The sequence below is a fragment of the Coregonus lavaretus genome (assembly GCF_964263955.1).
Source record: "Coregonus lavaretus genome assembly, chromosome: 23".
In the NCBI taxonomy this organism is placed as follows: domain Eukaryota; kingdom Metazoa; phylum Chordata; class Actinopteri; order Salmoniformes; family Salmonidae; genus Coregonus; species Coregonus lavaretus.
Window position 1 is genome coordinate 34917337 of NC_140010.1, and position 24689 is coordinate 34942025.

The 24689-nt window shown below is 42.5% G+C and overlaps 1 protein-coding gene across 1 annotated transcript in view; it reads left to right on the plus strand.

Moving 5' to 3' along the window:
• The first annotated feature begins 1999 nt into the window (after nucleotides 1-1999).
• The window catches only part of nsun4 (NOP2/Sun RNA methyltransferase 4), a 30713-nt gene continuing 8023 nt past the window's right edge, over nucleotides 2000-24689 (plus strand). The window contains exons 1-4 of the mRNA XM_084188321.1: nucleotides 2000-2325; nucleotides 11425-11810; nucleotides 13577-13731; nucleotides 13868-14028. Coding sequence (XP_084044447.1) covers nucleotides 2233-2325; nucleotides 11425-11810; nucleotides 13577-13731; nucleotides 13868-14028 — 795 coding nt within the window. The 5' untranslated portion in view covers nucleotides 2000-2232. The remainder of the gene's footprint in view (nucleotides 2326-11424; nucleotides 11811-13576; nucleotides 13732-13867; nucleotides 14029-24689) is intronic.

A 24689-nucleotide genomic window follows, 5' to 3' on the forward strand; every position in this document is an offset into this window, starting at 1 on the left:
ACCTTATCGAACATCTCTGGAGAGACCTGAAAATAGCTGTGCAGCGACGCCCCCCATCCGACCTGACAGAGCTTGAGAGGATCTGCAGAGAAGAATAGGAGAAACTCCCCAAATACAGGTGTGTCAAGCTTGTAGCGTCATACCCAAGAAGACTTGAGGCTGTAATCGCTGCCAAAGGTGCTTCAACAAAGTACTGAGTAAAGGGTCTGTAAATGTAAATATGATATTTCAGTCTTATTTTTTATAAATTTGCAAACATCCTGCCCGAGCAAGGAGGAGCAGCAGCCTCGGCTGAATTCGTGACAGGTTATGGGTTCAATAGCAATTAGCTAACCTTTTTTGAAAATGATGATCAGATGAGTTAAGCAACTTGATTTTTTCAAATAATCTACATCTAAAGCTAGTTTTCATTTCATGTTTCATACCTAGGTGCAGTGGCGATTTTAGCATGTCAATCTTGGTGGGGCAAACTCCCCGCAAAAATGTGTTATGCATGCCAGCAAAGCCACTACACACCACAACACTAAACAATACATTAATTGGACTATAATGGTGACAAACGGTGCCCACAAACTGTAAGGGCCTACATAAAGCTGTCCCAACAGCAGAGTCCCAACACCTTACTACTGCTACACCTGTCGAGCCTTGTTTGGCAGCGAAACAGTTTATTCAGCCTCATTTACTGCCTTTAAAAAAAAACATAGCTGATATTGCTGACTTGCTTAAACAAATGTGGTTTCGACTGACAATTGAGATGTACAAACTATGGCATAAGGGGACGACGAGCAGATAAGAGGCAATCTGGTTGAAGGAAAAGGACCTAGCTAACAAGATTTGAATGTTGAGGTACCTAGATATTTTTAAACTTCTCAAAACGTAGGGCTGCTGCAGCAGGAGCATTTATTCATCTCACAAATGACTGCACCTATGAGTAGGCGAATGCTAATTGCTGAAAGCTCCAGCAAGCCTCTTCAGCTTCGCTTGCTTGCGCACATGCAGGACGTTAGCTACAGATTATCTAGCGTACAATGTGATATAACCAAATATTTTTGGTGTCCATTACTGGGCATTACAGGAAAGCCCCATACAAACCGCCAGCATAGATTTGAACTAACCTGTTCTTGGCAATACTTTTTACTGAATCAAGAACGAATAAAGTATCTTAGAAATGTTAGTTTCCAGTTCATCAAATCAAGCTTTATTTATACAACACATTTTAGACATCGAATGCGGCAGGTAGCTTGGTGGGTAAGAGCGTTGTGCCAGTAACCGAAAGGTTGCTGGTTCTAATTCCCGAGCCGACTAGGTGAAAAATCTGTTGATGTGCCCTTAAGCAAGGCACTTAACCCTAATTGCTCCTGTAAGTCGCTCTGGATAAATGTGTCTGCTAAATGAATGCAACACAATGTCCTTCATAGGAAAAAAAACTAATAAAAACAATGAAAATAAAACAAATATTTACTGCACAAACATAAGAGGATAAAAAACATAATTACTAAAAATCACCCTAAGGAAAAACAAAGCAAAAAATGTGTTTTAAGATCTCCTTTAAATATGTTCACAGTTTTGGCCCCATTCAGGTTCTCTGGCAGGCTATTCCAGAGGCTGGGGGCATAATCACTAAAGGCTGCCTCGCCATGCCTCTTGGTAGCTAGCTGCCAAGGACGCGAGCCTGGCTACCAATGCCTTTAGCAAACTAGACAGCAAACGTTAGCTGGCTCACTAGTTTGCTAATGACTTTCGAGTTGCGTAACGTTAACTTCAAATTTGATACATTGCTCGGATTAGCAGAGAAAACATTGAAATATTTAGATTGATACTGTACAATACCTCATCAGACCCCCCATACATTATTTTGTTTTGGATAACCATAATTTTAGACAACACTGGTTGAAGGAATAGGACCTAGCTAACAAGATTTGAATCTGGAGGACGTGTTAGGCCACACGCAGGAAATAACGTAGCTATAAAGTTCACCGGAAGAATGCTTCTATTCTCTCTAGATGGCGGTCCTCCAACCATCTCCATAGGATTGGTATGAAACCGAAGTTACTTTCATAGCAGGTTAGGAGACTACAGTTGAGGTTAGGAAAAGGGTTAGGGTGTACGAAAATACTTTCCAAATCTGCTACGAAAAACACTTTGTATCGAAGTGGCGTGAAGTGTGTCCCTTAGGGGGACCCTATTTCTGTCAGATGGAAAGACGGACTGGAAAGGGTGTCGTACACCAACATGGCGGCGTTCATGGACACGAGAATATTGCTTAGGAAAATTAAAGATTTACGGTGCCTGACACCCCGACGGAATCGCGTGAAAGCTAAATGGGTATGTACGACGTAGTTGGCTAACAATAATTGGAAAAATCCACAACCAGTCGTTGATTAAAGTTGGCGGTTAACTAGCGCTCAAACCCTTATCAGCGTTTAGCTTCGACCACGCCACGGCTGGCTGCGTGTGAAGTACAATTCCGAGGCTTTGTTTTAACGTGTAGAAACGTTAATAATCGCTAGCAAAACATATGCTGGTAGGCCCCTTATCTTTCATATCACCAATTAATCATCTTTAAAGTAAAGAAATTGTTGCAGTTTTGCACAGATCCATAAGCTGCGTGTGCCTCCAGTTGACAAACTACACTTCCTCCTCAGTTATGCTTACAAACAGGTGTTCAGAGCACACTTAAATGGCTAATTAGTACAAGTGGCTGTCTAGTCTGATTAATCAGGCTGTTATACACAATTAATTGATATACACAGACCGAGACATTTGTGTGCAAAATTGTGTAACTGTTCCTTTTACACGCCAGAATGTTGACTAAATTATATTTAAACTTGCTCTACCGTATGTTTGTGCAGTTTGCCCTTCTGCTGCTCGAAAATTGAGACTATCCAGACTTTGGAATAGTTAAAGGGCCAGAGGACCTGAGGGACCTACTGGGTACATAACTTAAAAGCATGTCTGACATGTATTGGGGTGCACAATCGTGGATTAATAAAAAAAAAAACAATAGATGAATCTTTAAATTCATTATAAAACTCACAGGCAGCTAGTGCAGAGACCTTAAAACCGGTGTAATGTGTGCTGTCCGTCTGGTCTTGGTCAGTACCCGTGCTGCAGTATTCTGTATGTTTTGCAGTTGACCAATGGCTTTCTTGGGTAGAACAGACAGGAGAGCAGTCATGCCTGCTTGTAATAAAAGCATGGGTGAGTTTCTCTGTATCAGCCTGAGAGAGAAACGGCCACACCTTGGCAATGTTCCTCAGGTGGTAAAAAGCTATTTTGTTAATATTCCTAATGTGTGGTTTGAAATTGAATTCAGAATCTAAAATAACACACAGGTTTTTTACTTGATGTTTTATCTTTATTGCCTGTGAATTAAAATGTGCGGGCAGATTCTCTCTGTGCTTTGGTTCCAACAATAAGTACCTCGGTCTTGTCTTGATTTAGCTTGAGGAAGTTGTGAGCCATCCAAGTATTTAAATCACTAATACACTCTAATAATTTATCCGTGGAGCTAAAATCCTCTGGTGACACAGAAATGTAAAATTGTGTATCATCTGTGTAGCAGTTAAAATCAATGCTGTGCTTTCTGATAATGCTGCCAAGGGGTAACGGATACCTATACAGTACCATTCAAAGGTTTGGACACACCTACTCATTCAAGTTTTTTTTTTTTTTTATATTTTCTACATTGTAGAATAATAGTGAAGACATCAAAACTATGAAATAACACATATGGAATCATGTATTAACCAAAAAAGTGTTAAACAAATCAAAATGTTATATTTGAGATTCTTCAGAGTAGCCACCCTTTGCCTTGATGACAGGTTTGCACACTCTTGGCATTCTCTCAACCAGCTTCATGAGGTAGTCACCTGGAATGCGTTTCATTTAACAGGTGTGCCTTGTTAAAACTTAATTTATGGAATTTCTTTCCTTCTTAATGCATTTGAGCCAATCAGTTGTGTTGTGATGTGACAAGGTAGGGGTGGTATACAGAAGATAGCCCTATTTTGTAAAAGACCAAGTCCATATTATGGCAAGTGCAGCTCAAATAAGCAAAGAGAAACGACAGTACATTACTTTAAACAACTCAAAATATATTTTATATTTGAGATTCTTCAAAGTAGCCATCCTTTGCCTTGATGACAGCTTTGCACACTCTTGGCATTCTGTCATCCAGCTTCACCTGGAATGCTTTTCCAACAGTCTTGAAGGAGTTCCCACATGCTGAGCACTTGTTGGCTACAGAAGTGGTCCTCTGTAGCTCAATTGGTAGAGCATGGCGCTTGTAACGCCAGGGTAGTGAGTTCAATCCCCGGGACCACCCATATGTAAAAATGTATGCACACATGACTATAAGTCGCTTTGGATAAAAGCGTCTGCTAAATGGCTTATTATTATTATTATTATATTATTATTTTCCTTCACTCTGCTGTCCAACTCATCCCAAACCATCTCAATTGGGGTGAGGTCGGGTGATTGTGGAGGCCAGGTCATCTGATGCAGCACTCCATCACTCTCCTTCTTGATAAAATAGCCCTTACGCAGCCTGGAGGTGTGTTGGGTCATTGTCCTGTTAAAAAACAAATGATTGTCCCACTAAGCCCAAACCAGATGGGATGGTGTATTGCTGCCGAATGCTGTGGTAGCCATGCTGGTTGAGTGTGCCTTGAATTCTAAATAAATCACAGACAGTGTCACCAGCAAAGCACCATCACACCTCCTCCAGGCTTCACGGTGGGAACCACACATGCAGAGATCATCTGTTCACCTACTCTGCGTCTCACAAAGACACGGCGGTTGGAACCAAAAATCTCCAATTTGGACTCCAGACCAAAGGACAGATTTCCTCCGGTCTAATGTCCATTGCTCGTGTTTCTTGGCCCAAGCAAGTCTCTTCTTATTATTGGTGTCCTTTAGTAGTGGTTTCTTTGCAGCAATTCGACCACGAAGGCCTGATTCACACAGTCTCCTCTGAACAGTTGATGTGTCTGTTACTTGAACTCTCTGAAGCATTTATTTGGGCTGCAATTTCTGAGGTAACTCTAATGAACTTATCCTCTGCAGCAGAGGTAACTCTGGGTCTTCCTTTCCTGTGGCAGTCCTCATGAGAGCCAGTTTCGTGTGCGACTGCACTTGAAGAAACATTCAAATTTCTTGAAATGTTCCGGATTGACTGACCTTCATGTCTTAACACTTTTTTGGTTTCTACATGATTCCATGTGTTATTTCATAGTTTTGATGTCTTCACTATTATTCTACAATGTAGAAAATATAAAAAATAAAGAAAAACCCTTGAATAAGTAGGTGTCCAAACTTTTGACTGGTACAGTATACTGAACAAAAGTATAAAGGCAACATGTAAAGTGCTGGCCCCATTTTTCATGAGCTGAAATAAAAGATCCTGGATATATTCCATATGCACAAAACGCTTATTTCTCTCAAACGGTTTGCACAAATTTGTTTACATCCCTATTAGTGAGCATTTCCCATTTGCCAAGATAATCCATCCACCTGACAGGTGTGGTATATCAAGAAGCTGATTAAACAGCATGATCATTACACAGGTGCACCTTGTGCTGGGGACAATAAAAGGCAACTCTAAAATGTGCAGTTTTGTCACAACACAATTCCACAGATGTATCAAGTTTTGAGGGAGAATGCAATTGGCATGCTGACTGCAGGAATGTCTACCAGAGCTGTTGCCAGAGAATTGAATGTTCATTTCTCTACCATAAGCCGCCTCCAACTTTGTTTTAGAGAATTTGGCAGTACATCCAACCGGCCTCACAACCGCAGACCACGTGTAACCACGCCAGCCCAGGACCTCCACATCCAGCTTCTTCACCTGCGGGATCGTCTGAGGAGGGGAGGGGGGGGGGGGGGGGGTGCTGAGGAGTATTTTGTGGGGAAAAACTCATTCTGATTGGCTGGGCCTGTCTCCCAAGTGGGTGGGCCTATACCTTCCCAGGCCCACCCATTGCTGCTTCCCTGCCCAGTCATGTGAAATCCATAGATTAGGGCCTAATTGATTTATTTCAGTTGAATGACGTCCTTATATGAACTGTAACAGTAAAATCTTTGAAATTGTTGCATGTTGCGTTTTATATTTTTGAACAGTAACAGACCCAAAATCAAACCTTGTCGAACGCCACATGTGATATGTATTTTCTCTGAGTTATATTCACAGAGGGTGACAAACTTCTGACCGGTTAAATAGGTCCTAAACCAATTTAGGCCAACCCACCTCTCCAGTCTGCCCAGAAGGACATCATGGTCAAGAGTGTCTAATGCAGCACTTAAATCCAAGTGTACAAGGACAGAGAGCTGTTTGGTATCTGCTTTGGCTCTAAGATCATTTACCACTTTAACTATGGCTGTCTGTGGTGGGCCCGAAAACCAGATTGGAAGTTTTCAAAAATACTATTATTTAATTGTTTGAAAACACATTTCTCCAGAATTGTGCTTAAAAATGGAAGGTTGGAGATTGGCCAAAAATTGCTAAGAGCTGAAGAATCTAGATTACTTTTCTTCAGAAGGGGTTTCACCATAGCAGTTTTTAGTGCAGTGGGGAAAGTGCCTGTGAACAGGGAGTGATTAACAATAGCTTGCACTTCTTCAGCTATGCAAGTAAAAACTGTTTTGAAGAAGGTGGTGGGGATAGGATCGAGAAGGCAGGTAGAAGGCTTTAGTTTTGAGCATGTCTGTGTCAACCAGGGAAAATAAATCCATAGTGCCTTTGCGTGGTAGGCTAGGGCACATATCAAACTTCTCATCAGGTCTTGCTTGACTGATACCCAGCCTAATGTTTTATCTTACCTCTGAAATATGCTGCAAACTCTTCACATTTAGATGTGGAGGAAAGTTCACATGGGTTTGCAAGGGTAGTATTTATGGTCGAGAAGAGCACGCTCAAATTATTCTGATTAAATTAGCCTGTCTGGCATTTCTAATTGCCTTGTTATATATACCAAGTTGCTCTCCCAGAATATCATAATGGACCTGCAACTTTGACTTTCTCCACTTCCGCTCTACCTTTCTGCCATTTCTCTTTAATTTGTTTCCTCACTCATCCAAGGTGCTCTCTGTTTGGATGTGGCCTTTTTCAACTTTACTGGAGCTATGGAATCAATGGTTGCCTGTAATTTGCTATTAAACTTATCAACTAAATCATCACAAGAGGAAGGCCGACTAGGTTATCGAGTGTTGTTAATACACTCAATAAAATCTGTAGCAACTTCAGAGGTAAGATAGCTTTTCTTAATGCGTTCAGTGTTACCCTGTGCTATGGTCAACAATGTAGTAAAAAATGCACAGTGGTGATCAGATAAAGCAACATCAACAATAGAGGATATGTCAATAGAAAGCTCCTTGGTAATAACCAGGTCCAGAGTATGGCCGCAGTTATGGGTGGGCCCAGTAACATGTTGGATAAAGTCCATAGAGCTCAAAAGATTCATAAATTCAATGGCCTTGGAGTCAACATGAATATTAAAATCACTCAACACAATGATTTTATCATAGTTCTCAAGGACAATAGACAATAGTTCAGGAAATCAGTAAAGAAAGTGGGGCAGTGCTTTGTTGGCCTATACAGGGTTTTGGCCAGCACTGGTGGCTGACATTTAAACAGTATAGCATGATGCTCAAAGACCCAAAGTTGCCAAATTAAATGTCCTGAGAGCATTAATAAAAATAGAGGCTGGCGTCCCACCCATTTCCCCTTTTATGATAGAGTATGAAAAGCTGTAGTCCAGGGGGAGGCTTCAATAAGGGCGGCACTACAGTCTGAAGACAGCCACGTTTCAGTGAGAAACATGCAATCAACTTTGCGCTCAGTAATGAGGTCATTCACGAGAGAGGTTTTACTAGTGATTGCGCTAACATTTTAAAAGTGTCATATTCAATGAGTGTGGGCCACTCTGCCCCTGGGGCATCTGCCTAGAGGTAACCAATGGAATAACAACCAAATTATTAGCGTTACAACCACGTTTTCTGACCGTCTCCAATCAGTCAGAATGGTAGGAGATGACAGTTTCTATAAACTCACTAGAAGGCGGAGTTAAAGGAACATAAATTAGGTTACTCACAATAACCATAGTGCCATTTCTATAGGAGTTGATATGGTTTCCAAGTCCTCTTGCTTATTCTGACAGGGAGAACTGGAGCACTACCAGACCCTGTCTGTTAGTCTCTAAAACCGTTTACAATGTTGCTGGAAATAATCCTGGAACGCCTGCGGCTATGGTGAATCCCGTCTCTTTTAAAAAGTGCTGGTCGCTCCCACATCAAATCAAAGTTGTCACAAAAAGAGACATTCCTGTCGTTGCAAAGTTTCTTCAGGTACTCGTTTAGGGCAAAGAGTCCGCTGAAACGTTCCGAACCCCTCTGGTAGCACGGGAGGTGGCCAGGCGATAATTATTATCTTCCCTGTGCTAGTGAGGGTCTTTAATAAATGTTTGTAGTCCTCTCTCAGATCGCCGAAAACTAAGGTCGTTACAACCTACGTGAGTGACGATGGTGTCAATATTGGAGTAGTTGGCCAGAACCGTGGGCAGGAGAGAGTTGGACACGGGATCCTGGGTGACAGTGGACCTTCGTTAGCTGCCCACAATGATGGTGGTCATAATGGAATCCGATGGGGAAACGACCTGCTGAACTGTGGCGGCCTTGGGGGTGGGTGCCACTGGGCGGCCGTTGGCTATTGGTATACACCCATGATCCGTGCTGACTCCCAGGGCTGGTAGGTCCGTCTCAAGCAGGGCAAAGCTGTTCGATAGCTGGATCGGATCTTCTCGGATAGATGGGTGCCCAGACTGCCTTCCTGATCTCCTATGCCTTGCGAGTGTCCAGTCTCCCTTGGGCCGCAGAGTTGAGTTTAACATCTTGTCTGTTGGATTGGGACAGATCAACACCGCCTGACTCATTGACAGCTTTGCTATAGGAGGCATTTAAAACGGAGATTTGGTTTGCCTGAGTAACAGCAAGGTCGGTGTACTTAGAAAGCAGGTTTTCCTTTTCTCGCAGCCGAGCGAACAGCCAGAGGATCTCTTCCCTAAGATGCTTGATGGTGGTGCATTTAGAACAGACAAATCCCTGTCCATTTTCCAGTTCCACCTCATCTTCATCAGTTGCAGGTGGTTCTACAAAAAACACAAATTCAGAAAGATTACATCCATGTTTTGTATCGAGTGAAATAGGCCTCTTGCATGTCTATAGATCTTTGTTTTGGTCTCACTGTGTGATGCTGTCATCTACTTCTACACATGGCCGTGTCGCATAGAAACGACTAGCCCAACCGGCCGGCAGATGGCGCTATTATTCATTTAACATCATCTGTCTAAATGGACTGTATGCAGCCGGCTATACACTCATGTCCCCCCGGCGATGGCTCCTACATAAAACATCCTCCATTCAGGCAGCAATGGCATTGATTTCCTCGTTAACTAGCTTTAATGGCGAGCCCCAAAAAATAAAAAATAATTAAAGAATCTTAAAGAATTGTGGTTAAATTAGTGGTTAATGCTACTTCTGGATGTTGCACACTGTTCAGCCAGGGGTAAACAACAAACTGCGGCAACCTGATTGGCTGAACATCAGGAAGAAGCATTAGCCATTAGCGTGGTGGAAAGTTGTTTTATTAAAGATAGTGTGCATATTTTCTTTTTACATTTACAGGCGGCTCACCATTAAAGCTCGTTAAGTAGATAACCGACACTTGCAGCCTGAATGGAGGATGTTTTATGTACGAGCCGGTCGCCGGGGAAAACGTGTATAGCTGGCTGCATACAGTCCAGTTGTACGCAGATGACAAACAATGTAAAAGGAATAATAGCCGGCCGGTTGGGCTAAGAAACGACTAGTTCCTGCAAAAATGCTGGGAAATGCTAGATGTGCGGCAGCTAAGATGGGGAGGAACCTCCCGCACTACAAAACATGGTTTTAATGTTTCCGAGTTTTCGCTGGGTTTTGTAGAACCACCTGCAACTGAAAACTGATATTTATAAGATACTTTCCTAGTTTTCGATGAAAAGTATCACCAAGACCCATGGGGCGGCGCACAATTGGCCCAGCGTCGTCCAGGGTAGGGGAGGGAATGGCCGGCAGGGGATGTAGCTCAGTTGGTAGAGCATGGCGTTTGCAACGCCAGGGTTGTGGGTTCGATAAAATAATGTATGCGCTAACTAAGTCGCTCTGGATAAGAGCGTCTGCTAAATGACTAAAATGTAAAAAATGTAAGACCAGGTTAGTTGAAAAATCTATGGCGTCTGTTTGTATGGAGCTTTCATGTGACGCCCAGTAATGGACACCAAAAATCTTTGTACACCAAATAATGTGATAAAACCAATCTGTAGATAGCAGGACGGGTAGCTAGCTAGAAATATCCAGATAGAGAGATGGCTAGCTATCTGCTAGATGGCAACCTACAACTTACAGGAGAAGACCCATCCCATTTTCTCTGGTATCGAAGAGATCACCTTGAATACGTGACCGATCGGCATAGTGTACCACCGCTCGTGTGGATTCCCTGTCGTTGGCTGTGGTCTAGCCAAGGAAAATGATCTCCTTGCCCTCCTCTCCTCAGACGGCCTTGTAGCGGCACTGTCTTTCTCCTGTCTCCCCTCGTCTGTCCATCTTACAGCAAACACCTTGCAAAGAAGCACATACCGATAAGCATGGTCTCTATCTTATTTTGATCCAGGTTTCTTTTTGCCTACTACTACAACGTGCCGTCGCCCAAGCATGCAGTGAGCTTATGGCACTGAAAGATGTGTCAGAGGGGAAATGTTAATTAGCGATGTCAACACAGGATTTTACATTTCCTTTCATAAAACAGAGAGAAAAGACTAACATTAGAAGGAACGATGGTGACCTTACCAAAGTATGTTTTTATCAGAGATGGTTTCCAATGTCGTTATAGCAGCTTTGGTTTTTATCTGCGTTTCTCTGTGACGCTTCCAGCTAATAATGTGCTGAAGTGCTGGGCCCTCCTTGCTTCCTCCCTCGTAGGCTTGTCACTAATTAGGAATGAGTGGACAGGTGAAAGCCATGTGGTGGAGGAGCCCTAGTGATCACCTGTCTAATCAATGATTACTTCAAGGAATGGATGAAGGAAGGATGCATTTGACCTTTTTGGTTGCCAACCACCATTAACAAATAAAATAAGGATGCAGTTTAAGAAATATAAACAGGTCTGGATTTACTCCCCACCAATCCTTCTTAGCAAAACGTAATTGAAGCTTGCAGGTGGGTGCAATTAAGTATCAGGTAGAAGAGAAAACCAGCAGGCTCTGGACCTCGTAGGGTAAGGGTTGAATACCCCTGGCCTAAATTCAGCTTTACCCAACCCTGTGCACCGGTTGGTAGACCAGGGCACAAAACGAGCGACATTTTTCTAAATTCTTCCAAATCCTCTTTCAACAGGCTGGCTCTCAGCCCAAGTACCCTGCCACAAACCTGGCCTTACAGAACTTTGATGCCACCTACAGCCTACAGCTGAGAGAGCAGTGGCCCTCTGTCCGCGTCAGCATGCTTTGTGAGCAGAAGTACGGGGCCCTGGTAAACAACTTCGCCACCCCAGAAGGGGTCATCGCAGACCTGCAGTCCCAGGGATGTAGAGACTTTGTCAGCCAACCAGTTGGTGGAGGAGCTCTGGAGAGACTGCAGGCGCCTGGATTTCCTCCCCACGATAACTCTTCAACCATCGAGTCTGTTGGTGTCAGTCAAGATGTGGCTCCTCCTCACCTCAGCACCAATATCAAGTGCTTTGTTTTCCCCGGGGGAGACATCTCCAGATTCAAGCCTTCTAGGTGAGATTTGCAACGCTTCTTTTACAGACACGAGAGAGGAAAATGCTGAAATCTGGGCTTCAGTCTGTTTCATCATCACAATTTACTGAAGCTACTTGTCTCCTACAGTGAGGGGAAAAAAGTATTTGATCCCCTGCTGATTTTGTACATTTGCCCACTGACAGACATGATCAGTCTATAATTTTAATGGATTGTTTATTTGAACAGTGAGAGACAGAATAACAACAAAAAAATCCAGAAAAACGCATGTCAAAAATGTTATACATTTATTTGCATTTTAATGAGGGAAATAAGTATTTGACCCCTCTGCAAAACATTACTTAGTACTTGGTGGCAAAACCCTTGTTGGCAATCACAGAGGTCAGAGGTTTCTTGTAGTTGGCCACCAGGTTTGCACACATCTCAGGAGGGATTTTGTCCCACTCCTCTTTGCAGATCTTCTCCAAATCATTAAGGTTTTGAGGCTGACGTTTGGCAACTCGAACCTTCAGCTCCCTCCACAGATTTTCTATGGGATTAAGGTCTGGAGACTGGCTAGGCCACTCCAGGACCTTAATGTGCTTCTTCTTGAGCCACTCCTTTGTTGCCTTGGCTGTGTGTTTTGGGTCATTGTCATGCTGGAATACCCATCCACGACCCATTTTCAATGCCCTGGCTGAGGGAAGGAGGTTCTCACCCAAGATTTGACGGTACATGCCCCCGTCCATCGTCCCTTTGATGCAGTGAAGTTGTCCTGTCCCCTTAGCAGAAAAACACCCCCAAAGCATAATGTTTCCACCTCCATGTTTGACGGTGGGGATGGTGTTCTTGGGGTCATAGGCCGCATTCCTCCTCCTCCAAACACGACGAGTTGAGTTGATGCCAAAGAGCTCGATTTTGGTCTCATCTGACCACAACACATTCACCCAGTTCTTCTCTGAATCATTCAGATGTTCATTGGCAAACTTCAGACGGGCCTGTATATGTGCTTTCTTGAGCAGGGGGACCTTGCGGGCGCTGCAGGATTTCAGTCCTTCACGGCGTAGTGTGTTACCAATTGTTTTCTTGGTGACTATGGTCCCAGCTGCCTTGAGATCATTGACAAGATCCTCCTGTGTAGTTCTGGGCTGATTCCTCACCGTTCTCATGATCATTGCAACTCCACGAGGTGAGATCTTGCATGGAGCCCCAGGCTGAGGGAGATTGACAGATATTTTGTGTTTCTTCCATTTGCGAATAATCGCACCAATTGTTGTCACCTTCTCACCAAGCTGCTTGGCGATGGTCTTGTAGCCCATTCCAGCCTTGTGTAGGTCTACAATCTTGTCCCTGACATCCTTGGAGAGCTCTTTGGTCTTGGCCATGGTGGAGAGTTTGGAATCTGATTGATTGATTGCTTCTGTGGACAGGGGTCTTTTATACAGGTAACAAACTGAGATTAGGAGCACTCCCTTTAAGAGTGTGCTCCTAATCTCAGCTCGTTACCTGTATAAAAGACACCTGGGAGCCAGAAATCTTTCTGATTGAGAGGGGGTCAAATACTTATTTCCCTCATTTAAAATGCAAATTAATTTATAACATTTTTGACATGCGTTTTTCTGGATTATTTTGTTATTGTCTCTCACTGTTCAAATAAACCTACCATTAAAATTATAGACTGATCATTTCTTTGTCAGTGGGCAAACATACAAAATCAGCAGGGGATCAAACACTTTTTTCCCTCACTGTATATTGTGATATTATTTGATGCCAAGTTGTATGATTTTAAATTCCCATTCTCGTCCTAGACCCGACTTGTATGGTATGCTTGGGTACTACCTCATGGATGCGGCGTCCGTTTTGCCTGCCCTAGCCCTGGATGTCCAGGAAGGACACACTGTGCTGGACGTCTGTGCCGCCCCAGGGGGCAAGACCCTGGCCCTGCTCCAGACACAGGCCATCCGTAAGACGGTCTAGCAGATATGATGCAAACACATTGTTGTAGTTCTGTCTAATTCACAGACTGGTAAAGCTTTTTTTTCCAGTCCTATTTCAGTTTGCATTGATCTGGTGTTTATTTGTTATGGCATGTTTTTCAGGATTTATGTGTGTCAATGACATCTCAGTGTCTCGTACCTACCGTCTCCAGCGGGTCCTCAACAGCTATGTTCCCAAAGAGCTGTTGACAGAAGAAAGAATGCGCATTACTTCCTTTGACGGCAGGAAATGGGGAGAAATCGAAAGGGACACCTTTGACAGAGTAAGTACTGAGATTATTTGACAACATTTGTTGGTTTTATAAAAAATTCTGCAATGTAAGACATTACTGGGCCTTTCCATGTAAAAGGACCCAACCCATGAGCTTCAACGTGAAGATCATTAGGAATATGTCAAATCTGGTGTCAAATGAAAGCTATTAGTATATTTTTGTGAAATTAAGGCATATATAGATTTTAAACTATTTTTTATCTTAAATATTAGTAATAAGGTAAGGCTTTGATTTCTGGGCAAGTAGATGGAAAAGGTGTCTTTGAAAACATCTACCAGAAAATGTCTTAAAAGGTATTAGAAATACATTAAAACACAGTAATGTTGGAGAAAAGACCAACTAATATCAACACTTATATTTACACTGAACAAAAATATAAACGCAACATGTAAAGAAAAATCCCAGAAATGTAATGTATGCACAAAAAGCTTATTTCTCTAAATGTTTTTACACAAATTTGTTTACATCCCTGTTAGTGAGCATTTCTCCTTTGCCAAGATAATCCATCCACCTGACAGGTGTGGCAAGGAGCTGATTAAACAGTGTGGTCATTACACAGGTGCATGTTGTGCTGGGGACAATAAAAGGCCACTCTAAAATGTGCAGATTTGTCACACAACACAATGCCACAGATGTGTCAAGTTTTGAGGGAGATGCAATTGGCATGCTGACTGCGGGAATGTCCACCAGAGCTGTTGCCAGATCATTTGGTTAATTTCTCTACCATAATCCACCTCCGTCGTTTTAGAGAATTTTGCAGTACGTCCAACCGGCCTCACAACCGCAGACCACGTGTAACCACGCCAGCCCAGGACCTCCACATCCGGCTTCTTCACCTGCGGGATCGTCTGAGACCATCCACCCGGACAGCTCACGAAACTGTGGGTTTTCACAACCGAATAATTTCTGCAGAAACTGTCGTACCGTCTCAGGGAAGCTCATCTGCGTGCATGTCGTCCTCACCAGGGTATTAACCTGACTGCAGTTCGGCGTCGTAACCAACTTCAGTGGGCAAATGCTCTCCTTCGATGGCCACTGGCACGGTGGAGAAGTGTGCTCTTCATGGATGAATACCGGTTTCAACTGGACCGGGCAGATGGCAGACCGGTTGTATGGCATTGTGTGGGCGAGCGATTTGCTGATGTCAACGTTGTGAACAGAATGGGATTATGTTATGGGCAGGCATAAACTACTGACAAAGAAAATACAATTGCATTTTATCTTCGGCAATTTGAATGCACAGAGATACCGTGGATGAGATCCTGAGGCCCATTGTCGTGCCGTTCGTCTGCTGCCATCACCTCATGTTTCAGCATGATGATGCATGGCCCCATGTCGCAAGGATCTGTACACAATTCCTGGAAGCTGAAAATGTCCCAGTTCTTCCATGGCCTGCATACTCACCAGACATGTCACCTATTGAGCATGTTTGGGATGCTCTGGATCGACGTGTACGACAGCGTGTTCCAGTTCCGGCCAATATCCAGCAACTTCACACAGCCATTGAAGAGGTGTGGGACAACAGTCCACAGGCCACAATCAACAGTCTGATCAACTCTATGCGAAGGAGATATCGCGGTGCATGAGGCAAATGGTGGTCACACCAGATACTAACTGTTTTTTTGTTTTGTTTCTAGTTGTGATGTCTTCACTATTATTCTACAATGTAGAAAATAGTAAAAATAAAGAAAAACCCTTGAATGAGTAGGTGTGTCCAACCTTTTGACTGGTATTGTATATCTATTTGGTTTAATATATTAAGTGATTAAAATTGGTAACAGAATTTCTGAACAATTACTAACGGATTTACTGCAATTGATTGGACTACAATGTCATACTGTTATGTTCAGCTCATTACTTTTCTTTCTCTCATATGGTGGTCAAAGCAAGTGTGAAAATAGTCTGGACAATCTCTCACGCACACTCACACATACACATGAGCCCCCTCTCTTTCCATTTACTGTAACCAGCATCCTCACTCACTGAGCACCGGATGTCCATGAACGTTGAAAAGTAGTTGAAATTTGGTCAGTCCGCCCTGGCCTCGATTTCAACGTCAACAGACGTTTCTTTTTTTTCTTTTTTTTGTACTATCTGGACCGGCCTTGATTTGACCCAAACATAGACGTCCATGTTTGGTTGAGATTGGGTCCAGTCCGGAACGGAACAAATCTGAACCAATCTTTTTTTTGTGATCAAATGTTTATTTAGTAATAATAATTGTCAGCAAACATGAATACATACCTACAAAAGGATGTTACACCCCCCCCCCCCCCCCATCCCAATCACACCCCACACAAGGACCATGGGATCAAATTAAATAAACAAACATAAATGGTTCAAAATAAAAAATTAAAATAAATCAAAGCAACACATCACGAAGTGTTTCAGCAGCAAGAAGCCTTTGGTGTCTTCTTCAGCTCCATGAATGCGAGCGGTAGAATGCTCCATATAAATTACATCCCAAAAAAGTGAGGATCCATTGACAGTAGGTGTGGAGGCTTCAATCGATCTGCAATTTAAAAAAATGCTGCCTTTTAGGCCAGCAAGAAGAATGTGCTTCTGAAATAGAGAGAAATGAAATACAGAGAAATAATTTAAAAGCAAAACAAAAGGAGATACAGAAATATAAACGCAACGATTTCAACGATTTTACTGAGTTACATTTCATATAAGGAAATCAGTCAATTGAAATGAATTCATTAGGCCCTAATCTACGGATTTCACATGGCATGGGTGTGCCTGGGAGTGCATACAGTGTATTCGGAAAGTATTCAGACCCCTTCACTTTTTCCACATTTTGTTACGTTACAGCATAATTCTAAAATTGATTTAAATTGTTTTTTTCCCTCATCAATCTACACACAATACCCCATAATGACGAAGCAAAAACAGATTTAGACATTTTTGCAAATTCATTAAAAATAAAGAAATGATATCACATTTACATAAGTATTCAGACCCTTTACTCAGTACTGTGTTGAAGCACCTTTGGCAGCGATTATAGCCAAATTATAGCCGATTATAGCTTCTTGGGTATGACGCTACAAGCTTGGCACACCTGTATTTGGGGAGTTTCTCACATTTTTCTCTGCAGATCCACGCAAGCTTTGTCAGGTTGGATGGGGAGCGTCGCTGCACAGCTATTTTCAGGTCTCTCCAGAGATGTTCGATCAGGTTCAAGTCCAGGCTCTGGCTGGGCCACTCAAGGACATTCAGAGACTTGTCCTGAAGCCACTCCTGCGTTGTCTTGGTTGTGTGCTTAGGATCGCGTTGTTCTGTTGGAAGGTTAACCTTCTCCCCAGTCTGTCCTGCTCTGGAGCAGGTTTTCATCAAGTATCTCTCTGTACTTTTGCTCCGTTCATCTTTCCCTCGATCCTGACTAGTCTCCCAGTCCCTGCTGCTAAAAAACATCCCCACATTATGATGCTTCCACCACCATGCTTCACAGTAGCGATGGTATTAGCCAGGTGATGAGCGGTGCCTGGTTTCCTCCAGACGTGACGTTTGGCATTCATGCCAAAGAGTTCAAACTTGGTTTCATCAGACCAGAAAATTTTGTTTCTCATGGTCTGAGAGTCTTTTAGGTGCCTTTTGGCAAACTCCAAGTGGGCTGTCATGTGCCTTTTACTGAGGAGTGGCTTCCATCTGGCCACTCTACCATAAAGGCCTGATTGGTGGAGTGTTGCAGAAATTGTTGTCCTTCTGGAAGGTTCTCCCATCTCCACAGAGTGGAGTGACCATCAAGTTTTTGGTCACCTCCCTGACCAAGGCCCTTCTCCCCTGATTGCTCAGTTTGGCCGGACAGCCAGCTCTCGGAAGAGTGTTGGTTCCAAACTTCTTCCATTTAAGAATGATGGAGGCCACTGTGTTATTGGGGACCTTCAATGCTGCAGGCATTTTTTGGTACCCTTCCCCAGATCTGTGCCTTGACACAATCCTGTCTCGGAGCTCTGCAGACAATTCCTTTGACCTCATGGCTTGCTTTTTGCTCTGACATGCTGCACTGTCAACTGTGGGACCTTATCTAGACAGGTGTGTGCCTTTCCAAATCATGTCCAATCAAATGAATTTACCACAGGTGGACTCCAATCAAGTTGTAGAAATATCAAGGATGATCAATGGAAACAGGATGCACCTGAGCTCAATTTCTAGTCTCATAGCAAAGGGTCTGAATACTTATGTAAATAAGGTATTTGTTTTTATTTTTAATAAATTTGCAAACATTTCTAAACCTGTTTTCGCTTTGTCATTATGGGGTATTGTGTGTAAATTGAGGAACAATTTTTATTTAATTTTAGAATAAGGCTGTAACCTAACAAAATGTTGAAAATATGAAGGGGTCTGAATACTTTCTGAATGCACTGTAGGCCCACCCACTTGGGAGCCAGGTCCACCCACTGGGGAGCCAGGCCCAGCCAATCAGAAATAGTTTTTCCCCACAAAAGGGCTTCATTACAGACACAAATACTCCTCAGTTTCATCAGCTGTCCGGATGGCTGGTCTCAGACGTTCCTGCAGGTTTAGAATTCGGATGTGGAGGTCCTGGGCTGGCGTGGTTGCACGTGGTCTGCAATTGTGAGGCCGGTTGGACATATTGCCAAATTTTCTAAAACGAAGTTGGAGGCGGCTTATGGTAGAGAAATGCACATTAAATTCTCTGCCAACAGCTCTGGTGGACATTCCTGCTGTCCGCTTGCCAATTGCACGCTCCCTCAAAACTTGAGACATCTGCACATTTTAGTGACCTTTTATTGTCCCCAGCACAAAGTGCACCTGTGTAATGATCATGCTGTTTAATAAACTTTTTGATATGCCACACCTGTCAGGTGGATGAATTATCTTGGCAAATGAGAAATGCTCAATAACAGGGATATAAACAAATATGTGCACAATTTGAGAAATAAGGTTTTCGTACGTATGGAAAATGTCTGGGATCTTTTATTTCAACTCATGAAACATGGGACCATCACTTTACGTGTTGCGTTTATATTTTTGTTCTGTATAGATACCAGAGGGCATTCCCAAGCCAGGTTCATTATGATGGCACTATGTACAGGAAGCATCATTCAAAAATGTTCACTTGAAACAGCTTACGAGGAGTTAGATAAGTCCTCCGTACAAAATTATAATGGAGCTGTTGATCAGGATTCTGAGACGATTGTTGAATATTAGATCACACGCGGTCCCAATTTAAAATATTGATCCAAACCTGGAAGGTCTCTTTTCCATAGAGTATCGAGAGGAAGAGGTTTATACGAAGTTGACAGTAAATGATACATTTGGAAATTAGACCCTTTTGTTTTGCTCGTTAAACTCAGTCTTATGCATAGGATGTTGCGTCAAAGCTGACTGCCAAGGAACACCATGAGCCCCAAGGGCAGGCCTAAGGTGTAAATAAAAGAAAGATGATGAGGCAGGTAGTTTTAAATCTATCTTTAAGATCTTGGAATGAACGAAGGCAATCATCCCTGTAGATATCACCTAGTACATGAATTCTCCTACTCTTCCATTGAGGAAAATGTATTTGTTGACGACCAAGTAAAAGACCTGAGTTGGGTGAAAATAGGGGAACCCACATTCCATTTACATGAGATATTACATCATTTTTCTGCGGTGCGCCAGGTAACCTGCTTTGTTATAGTGGGACCAAAGCGTAGCTTGCATTGTTTTATATAAATATTCAAAAATAGGAGATCTTGGAGTCTCCAAGGGTGCACCAAACTTCCCTCCAAAGCACGCCATGACACAGTAGAGGAGGAATCAAACCAGGTGACTAGAGGGCATAAACTAAAAGACCAGTAATATAGTTAAACATTTGAAAGAGAGAAACTTCCATCTAGTGTACCCCTTTGTATTGTTGAGAACTTCACATGCGGGTGTTTGCCCTTCCAAATGAACTTGGAGATAGCTGAATGTAGTTTACTCCAGTATCCCACAGGGGGAGCAAGCGGCAACATTGAGCTGAAAGATTTTACACAGGGAAGCACATTCATTTTAATAATAGCAATTCGAGTTCGAAGTTGTAGTGTAGTTACTCTTAGCAATAACATTTAAGGAGGGGGAGATTTCAATACCAAGATATTTGAAATGCTGAACTACTGGCATAAAAGCAGGAAGGCTGGCGGACTTTGCAGCATCATTGAGTGGCAATAGCGCAGATTTCAGCCATTTGATCTTAAAACCCGATAAGCTACCAAAATGATCAAATATCGATAACAGTTGAGGAATAGACTTAGATGCATCCTCAACAAACAGCAATACGTCATCGGCATATAGAGAGATATGATGTGGATTGTTATCGGCGAGACAAGGGTAGACTGACGTACAGTCTGGGCTGAAGGTTCAAGAGAGCGGGAGAAAAGCAGTGGCAACAGTGGGCATCCCTGGCAACTTCCTCTAGAAACAGGAAATAGAGGAGAGCAATTCTTACCTGTCAAAACCATTGCTGTTGGATTGACATAGAGCACCTTTCATTAAAATGAACCCATTACCAACGCCCATAGCCTCAAGAAAATACCATAGATATGGCCATTCAATGCATCCAGTGAAAGTACTGCAGCAGGAGATTTAAAATGTATATTTCCTATTTTGTTGCCTTACAACCTGAAATTAAAAATGATTTTTGGGGGGTTTGTCTCATTTGATTTACACAACATGCCTACCACTTTGAAGATGCAGAATATTTTTTATTGTGGAACAAACAAGAAATGAGACACAAAATTGCAGCAATTACAGCTGCAAGTCTTGGGGTATGTCTCTATAAGCTTGGCACATTTAGCCACTGGCATGTTTGCCCATTGTTCAAGGCAAGACTGTTCCAGCTCCTTCAAGTTGGATTGGTTCCGCTGGTGTACAGCAATCTGTAAGTCATACCACAGATTCTCAATTGGATTGAGGTCTAGGCTTTGACCAGGCCATTCCAAGACATTTAAATGTTTCCCTTAAACCACTCAAGTGTTGCTTTAGCAGTATGCTTAGGGTCATTGTCCTGCTGGAAGGTGAACCTCCATCCCAGTCTCAAATCTCTGGAAGACTAAAACAGGTTTCCCTCAAGAATTTCCCTGTATTTAGCGGCATCCATCATTCCTTCAATTCTGCCCAGTTTCCCAGTCCCTGCCGACGGAAAACATCCCCACAGCATGATGCTGCCACCACCATGCTTCACTGTGGGGATGGTGTTCTCGGGGTGATGAGAAGTGTTGGGTTTGCACTAGACATAGCATTTTCCTTGATGGCCAAAAAGCTCAATTTTAGTCTCATCTGACTAGAGTACCTTCTTCCATATGTTTGCGGAGTCTCCCACATGACTTTTGGTGAACACCAAACGTGTTTGCTTATTTTTTCTTTAAGCAATGGCTTTTTTCTGGCCACTCTTCTGTAAAGCCCAGCTCTGTGGAGTGTACGGCTTAAAATGGTCCTATGGACAGATCCTCCAATCTCCGCTGTGGAGCTTTGCAGCTCCGTCAGGGTTATCTTTGATCTCTTTGTTGCCTCTCTGATTTAATGCCCTCCTTGCCTGGTCCGTGAGTTTTGGTGGGCGGCCCTCTCTTGGCAGGTTTGTTGTGGTGCCATATTCTTTCCATTTTTTAATAATGGATTTAATGGTGCTCCGTGGGATGTTCAAAGTTTCTGATATTTTTTTATAACCCAACCCTGATCTGTACTTCTCCACAACTTTGTCCCTAACCTGTTTGGAGAGCTCCTTGGTCTTCATGGTGCCCCTTGCTTGGTGGTGCCCCTTGCTTGGTGGTGCCCCTTGCTTAGTGGTGTTGCAGACTCTGGGGCCTTTCAGAACAGGTGTGTGTATATATACTGAGATCATGTGACAGATCATGTGACACTTAGATTGCACACAAGTGGACTTTATTTACCTAATTATGTGACTTCTGAAGGTAATTGGTTGCACCAGATCTTATTTAGGGGCTTCATAGCAAAGAGGGTGAATACATGCACGCACCACTTTTCTGTTATTTATTTTTCTGACGTTTTTGAAACAAGTTATTTTTTTCATTTCACTTCACCAATTTCGACTATTTTGTGTATGTCTATTACATGAAATTCAAATAAAAATCCATTTAAATTACAGGTTGTAATGCAACAAAATATGAAAAAAACGCCAAGGGGGATGAATACTTTTGCAAGGCACTGTATGGGCTTGGATGCGCCGAGAGAGCACCTTAGCATAGATCTTAACATCGGAGTTGCGCAACGACCAAGGTCTAAAATTGCCGCAGTTGGGTCCTTTTTTCAATAGAAGAGAGAGAACTGTAATATTAATGTTCCTAGAGAAAGAGCCTTCATTAATGGAAAACTGCATCATGTCCAACAGTAAGGTGCCCAAACGTTTCTCTTCAAACTGCAAACTAAAACCCTAATTTCTTACTAATGTATTGTTAAAGTGCCATCTGGCAGCGCGAAAAGGAGAATCACCCATAGATACTGAGCACACGACAGCCCCGTGATCAGAGAGAGCAATGGGTAACAGAGAAGAATTTGATATATTTGAAGGAAAAAAAAATCGTTGCAAAAATGAAATAAATCCTAGAGAAAGACTTATGTCTAGAAGAAAGACAAGAAATCTCTAACTTAAGGATTAACAGTGTGCCAAACATCAATAACACCTGTGTCATTAGCCCAAGCACGCAGAGCATGGGTTGCCAGCCTCTCTCTGCTCACCACTTTCATTTACACTAGTCCTGTCTAAATCATGATTTAAAATCGCCTCCTTTTATGAAACGGTGATCTGTCAAATCCTAAAAAGTTGTTGTTCAACAAGTCATAGAATTCCCTTTCGAAACAGTTAGGAAAATTGCTCTTGTATCGGCATATACACCTATTAGATACAGTGAGGGGAAAAAATAATTTGATCCCCTGCTGATTTTGTACGTTTGCCCACTGACAAAGACATGTTCAGTCTATAATTTGAATGGTAGGTTTATTTGAACAGTGAGAGACAGAATAACAACAGAAAAACGCATGTCAAAAATGTTATAAATTGATTTGCATTTTAATGAGGGGAAATAAGTATTTGACCCCTCTGCAAAACATGACTTAGCACTTGGTGGCAAAACCCTTGTTGGCAATCAGAGGTCAGACGTTTCTTGTAGTTGGCCACCAGGTTTGCACACATCTCAGGAGGGATTTTGTCCCACTCCTCTTTGCAGATCTTCTCCAAGTCATTAAGGTTTTGAGCCTGACGTTTGGCAACTCGAACCTTCAGGTCCCTCCACAGATTTTCTATGGGATTAAGGTCTGGAGACTGGCTAGGCCACTCCAGGACCTTAATGTGCTTCTTCTTGAGCCACTCCTTTGTTGCCTTGGCTGTGTGTTTTGGGTCATTGTCATGCTGCAATACCCATCCACGACCCATTTTCAATGCCCTGGCTGAGGGAAGGAGGTTCTCACCCAAGATTTGACGGTACGTGGCCCCGTCCATCGTCCCTTTGATGCGGTGAAGTTGTCCTGTCCCCTTAGCAGAAAAACACCCCCAAAGCATAATGTTTCCACCTCCATGTTTGACGGTGGGGATGGTGTTCTTGGGGTCATAGGCAGCATTCCTCCTCCTCCAAACACGACGAGTTGAGTTGATGCCAAAGAGCTCGATTTTGGTCTCATCTGACCACAACACTTTCACCCAGTTCTCCTCTGAATCATTTAGATGTTCATTGGCAAACTTCAGACGGGCCTGTATATGTGCTTTCTTGAGCAGGGGAACCTTGCGGGCGCTGCAGGATTTCAGTCCTTCACGGCGTAGAGTTTTATTTGATCAATAACCGTGATTTTAAGATTGTGCCGTGCCACTATAGCCACTCCTTTAGATTTCTTAGCTGCTGAGGAAGAGGCTATCACATGACAACTTTATTTTCTCCTAATACGCTCGTCCGTTTATGTGGCAGATTTATGCCACCTGAATAAAAATGTATGAGATTAGGGTCCGTCATTAAGTTATACTTAAATCCGAGCTGGTTCTCTAGTAAATTAGTATGATTGTCTCACATGTTCAAGAATGGCCTTTTCCCCTTTTTTCAGATTACAACCTCTCACTTTCAGTTATTTGAAATGGAAATAATCTCCCAAATATCACTATTTCTAAAATAAGCCATAAAAAGTTGGTTGCAATTTCAATTTAATCCTCCAGAAACTACAGAACAAATAATGCAACAAATATTGTGGTTAAACTCAAATATACTAATTGATAAAAAAAACATTATATAAAAAAAATATATATATATATATATATATATATATATATATATATATATATAATCTTTGTAAATGATATCATAGGTAGAACTGGTGGAGTTATGTCGCACATGCAGCGAACAAAAACATATGGAAATGTCTGCTCTACCCAAAATTACAACCACATAATTGCAGCATTACCGCAAAAATGGAAGAGGAAAGTGGAAAGGGGAAAAAGGAACTTGTCTGTCGGCCCTGCATTAAAGACCATAATTGGTTAAAGAAAATTGTGATAAATAAAAAAGTATACCAGTTTCATTTAAGGACCAAAGGATTGACAGCTGTCCCATATAGAATTCAAAATAGTTGGGAAGAGATTTTTGACGTACCGATTCCATGGCAAATGGTTTATGAACTGATACGCAAAACGACGCCGGATAAAAAAAACTTAAGATTTTTCAATTTAA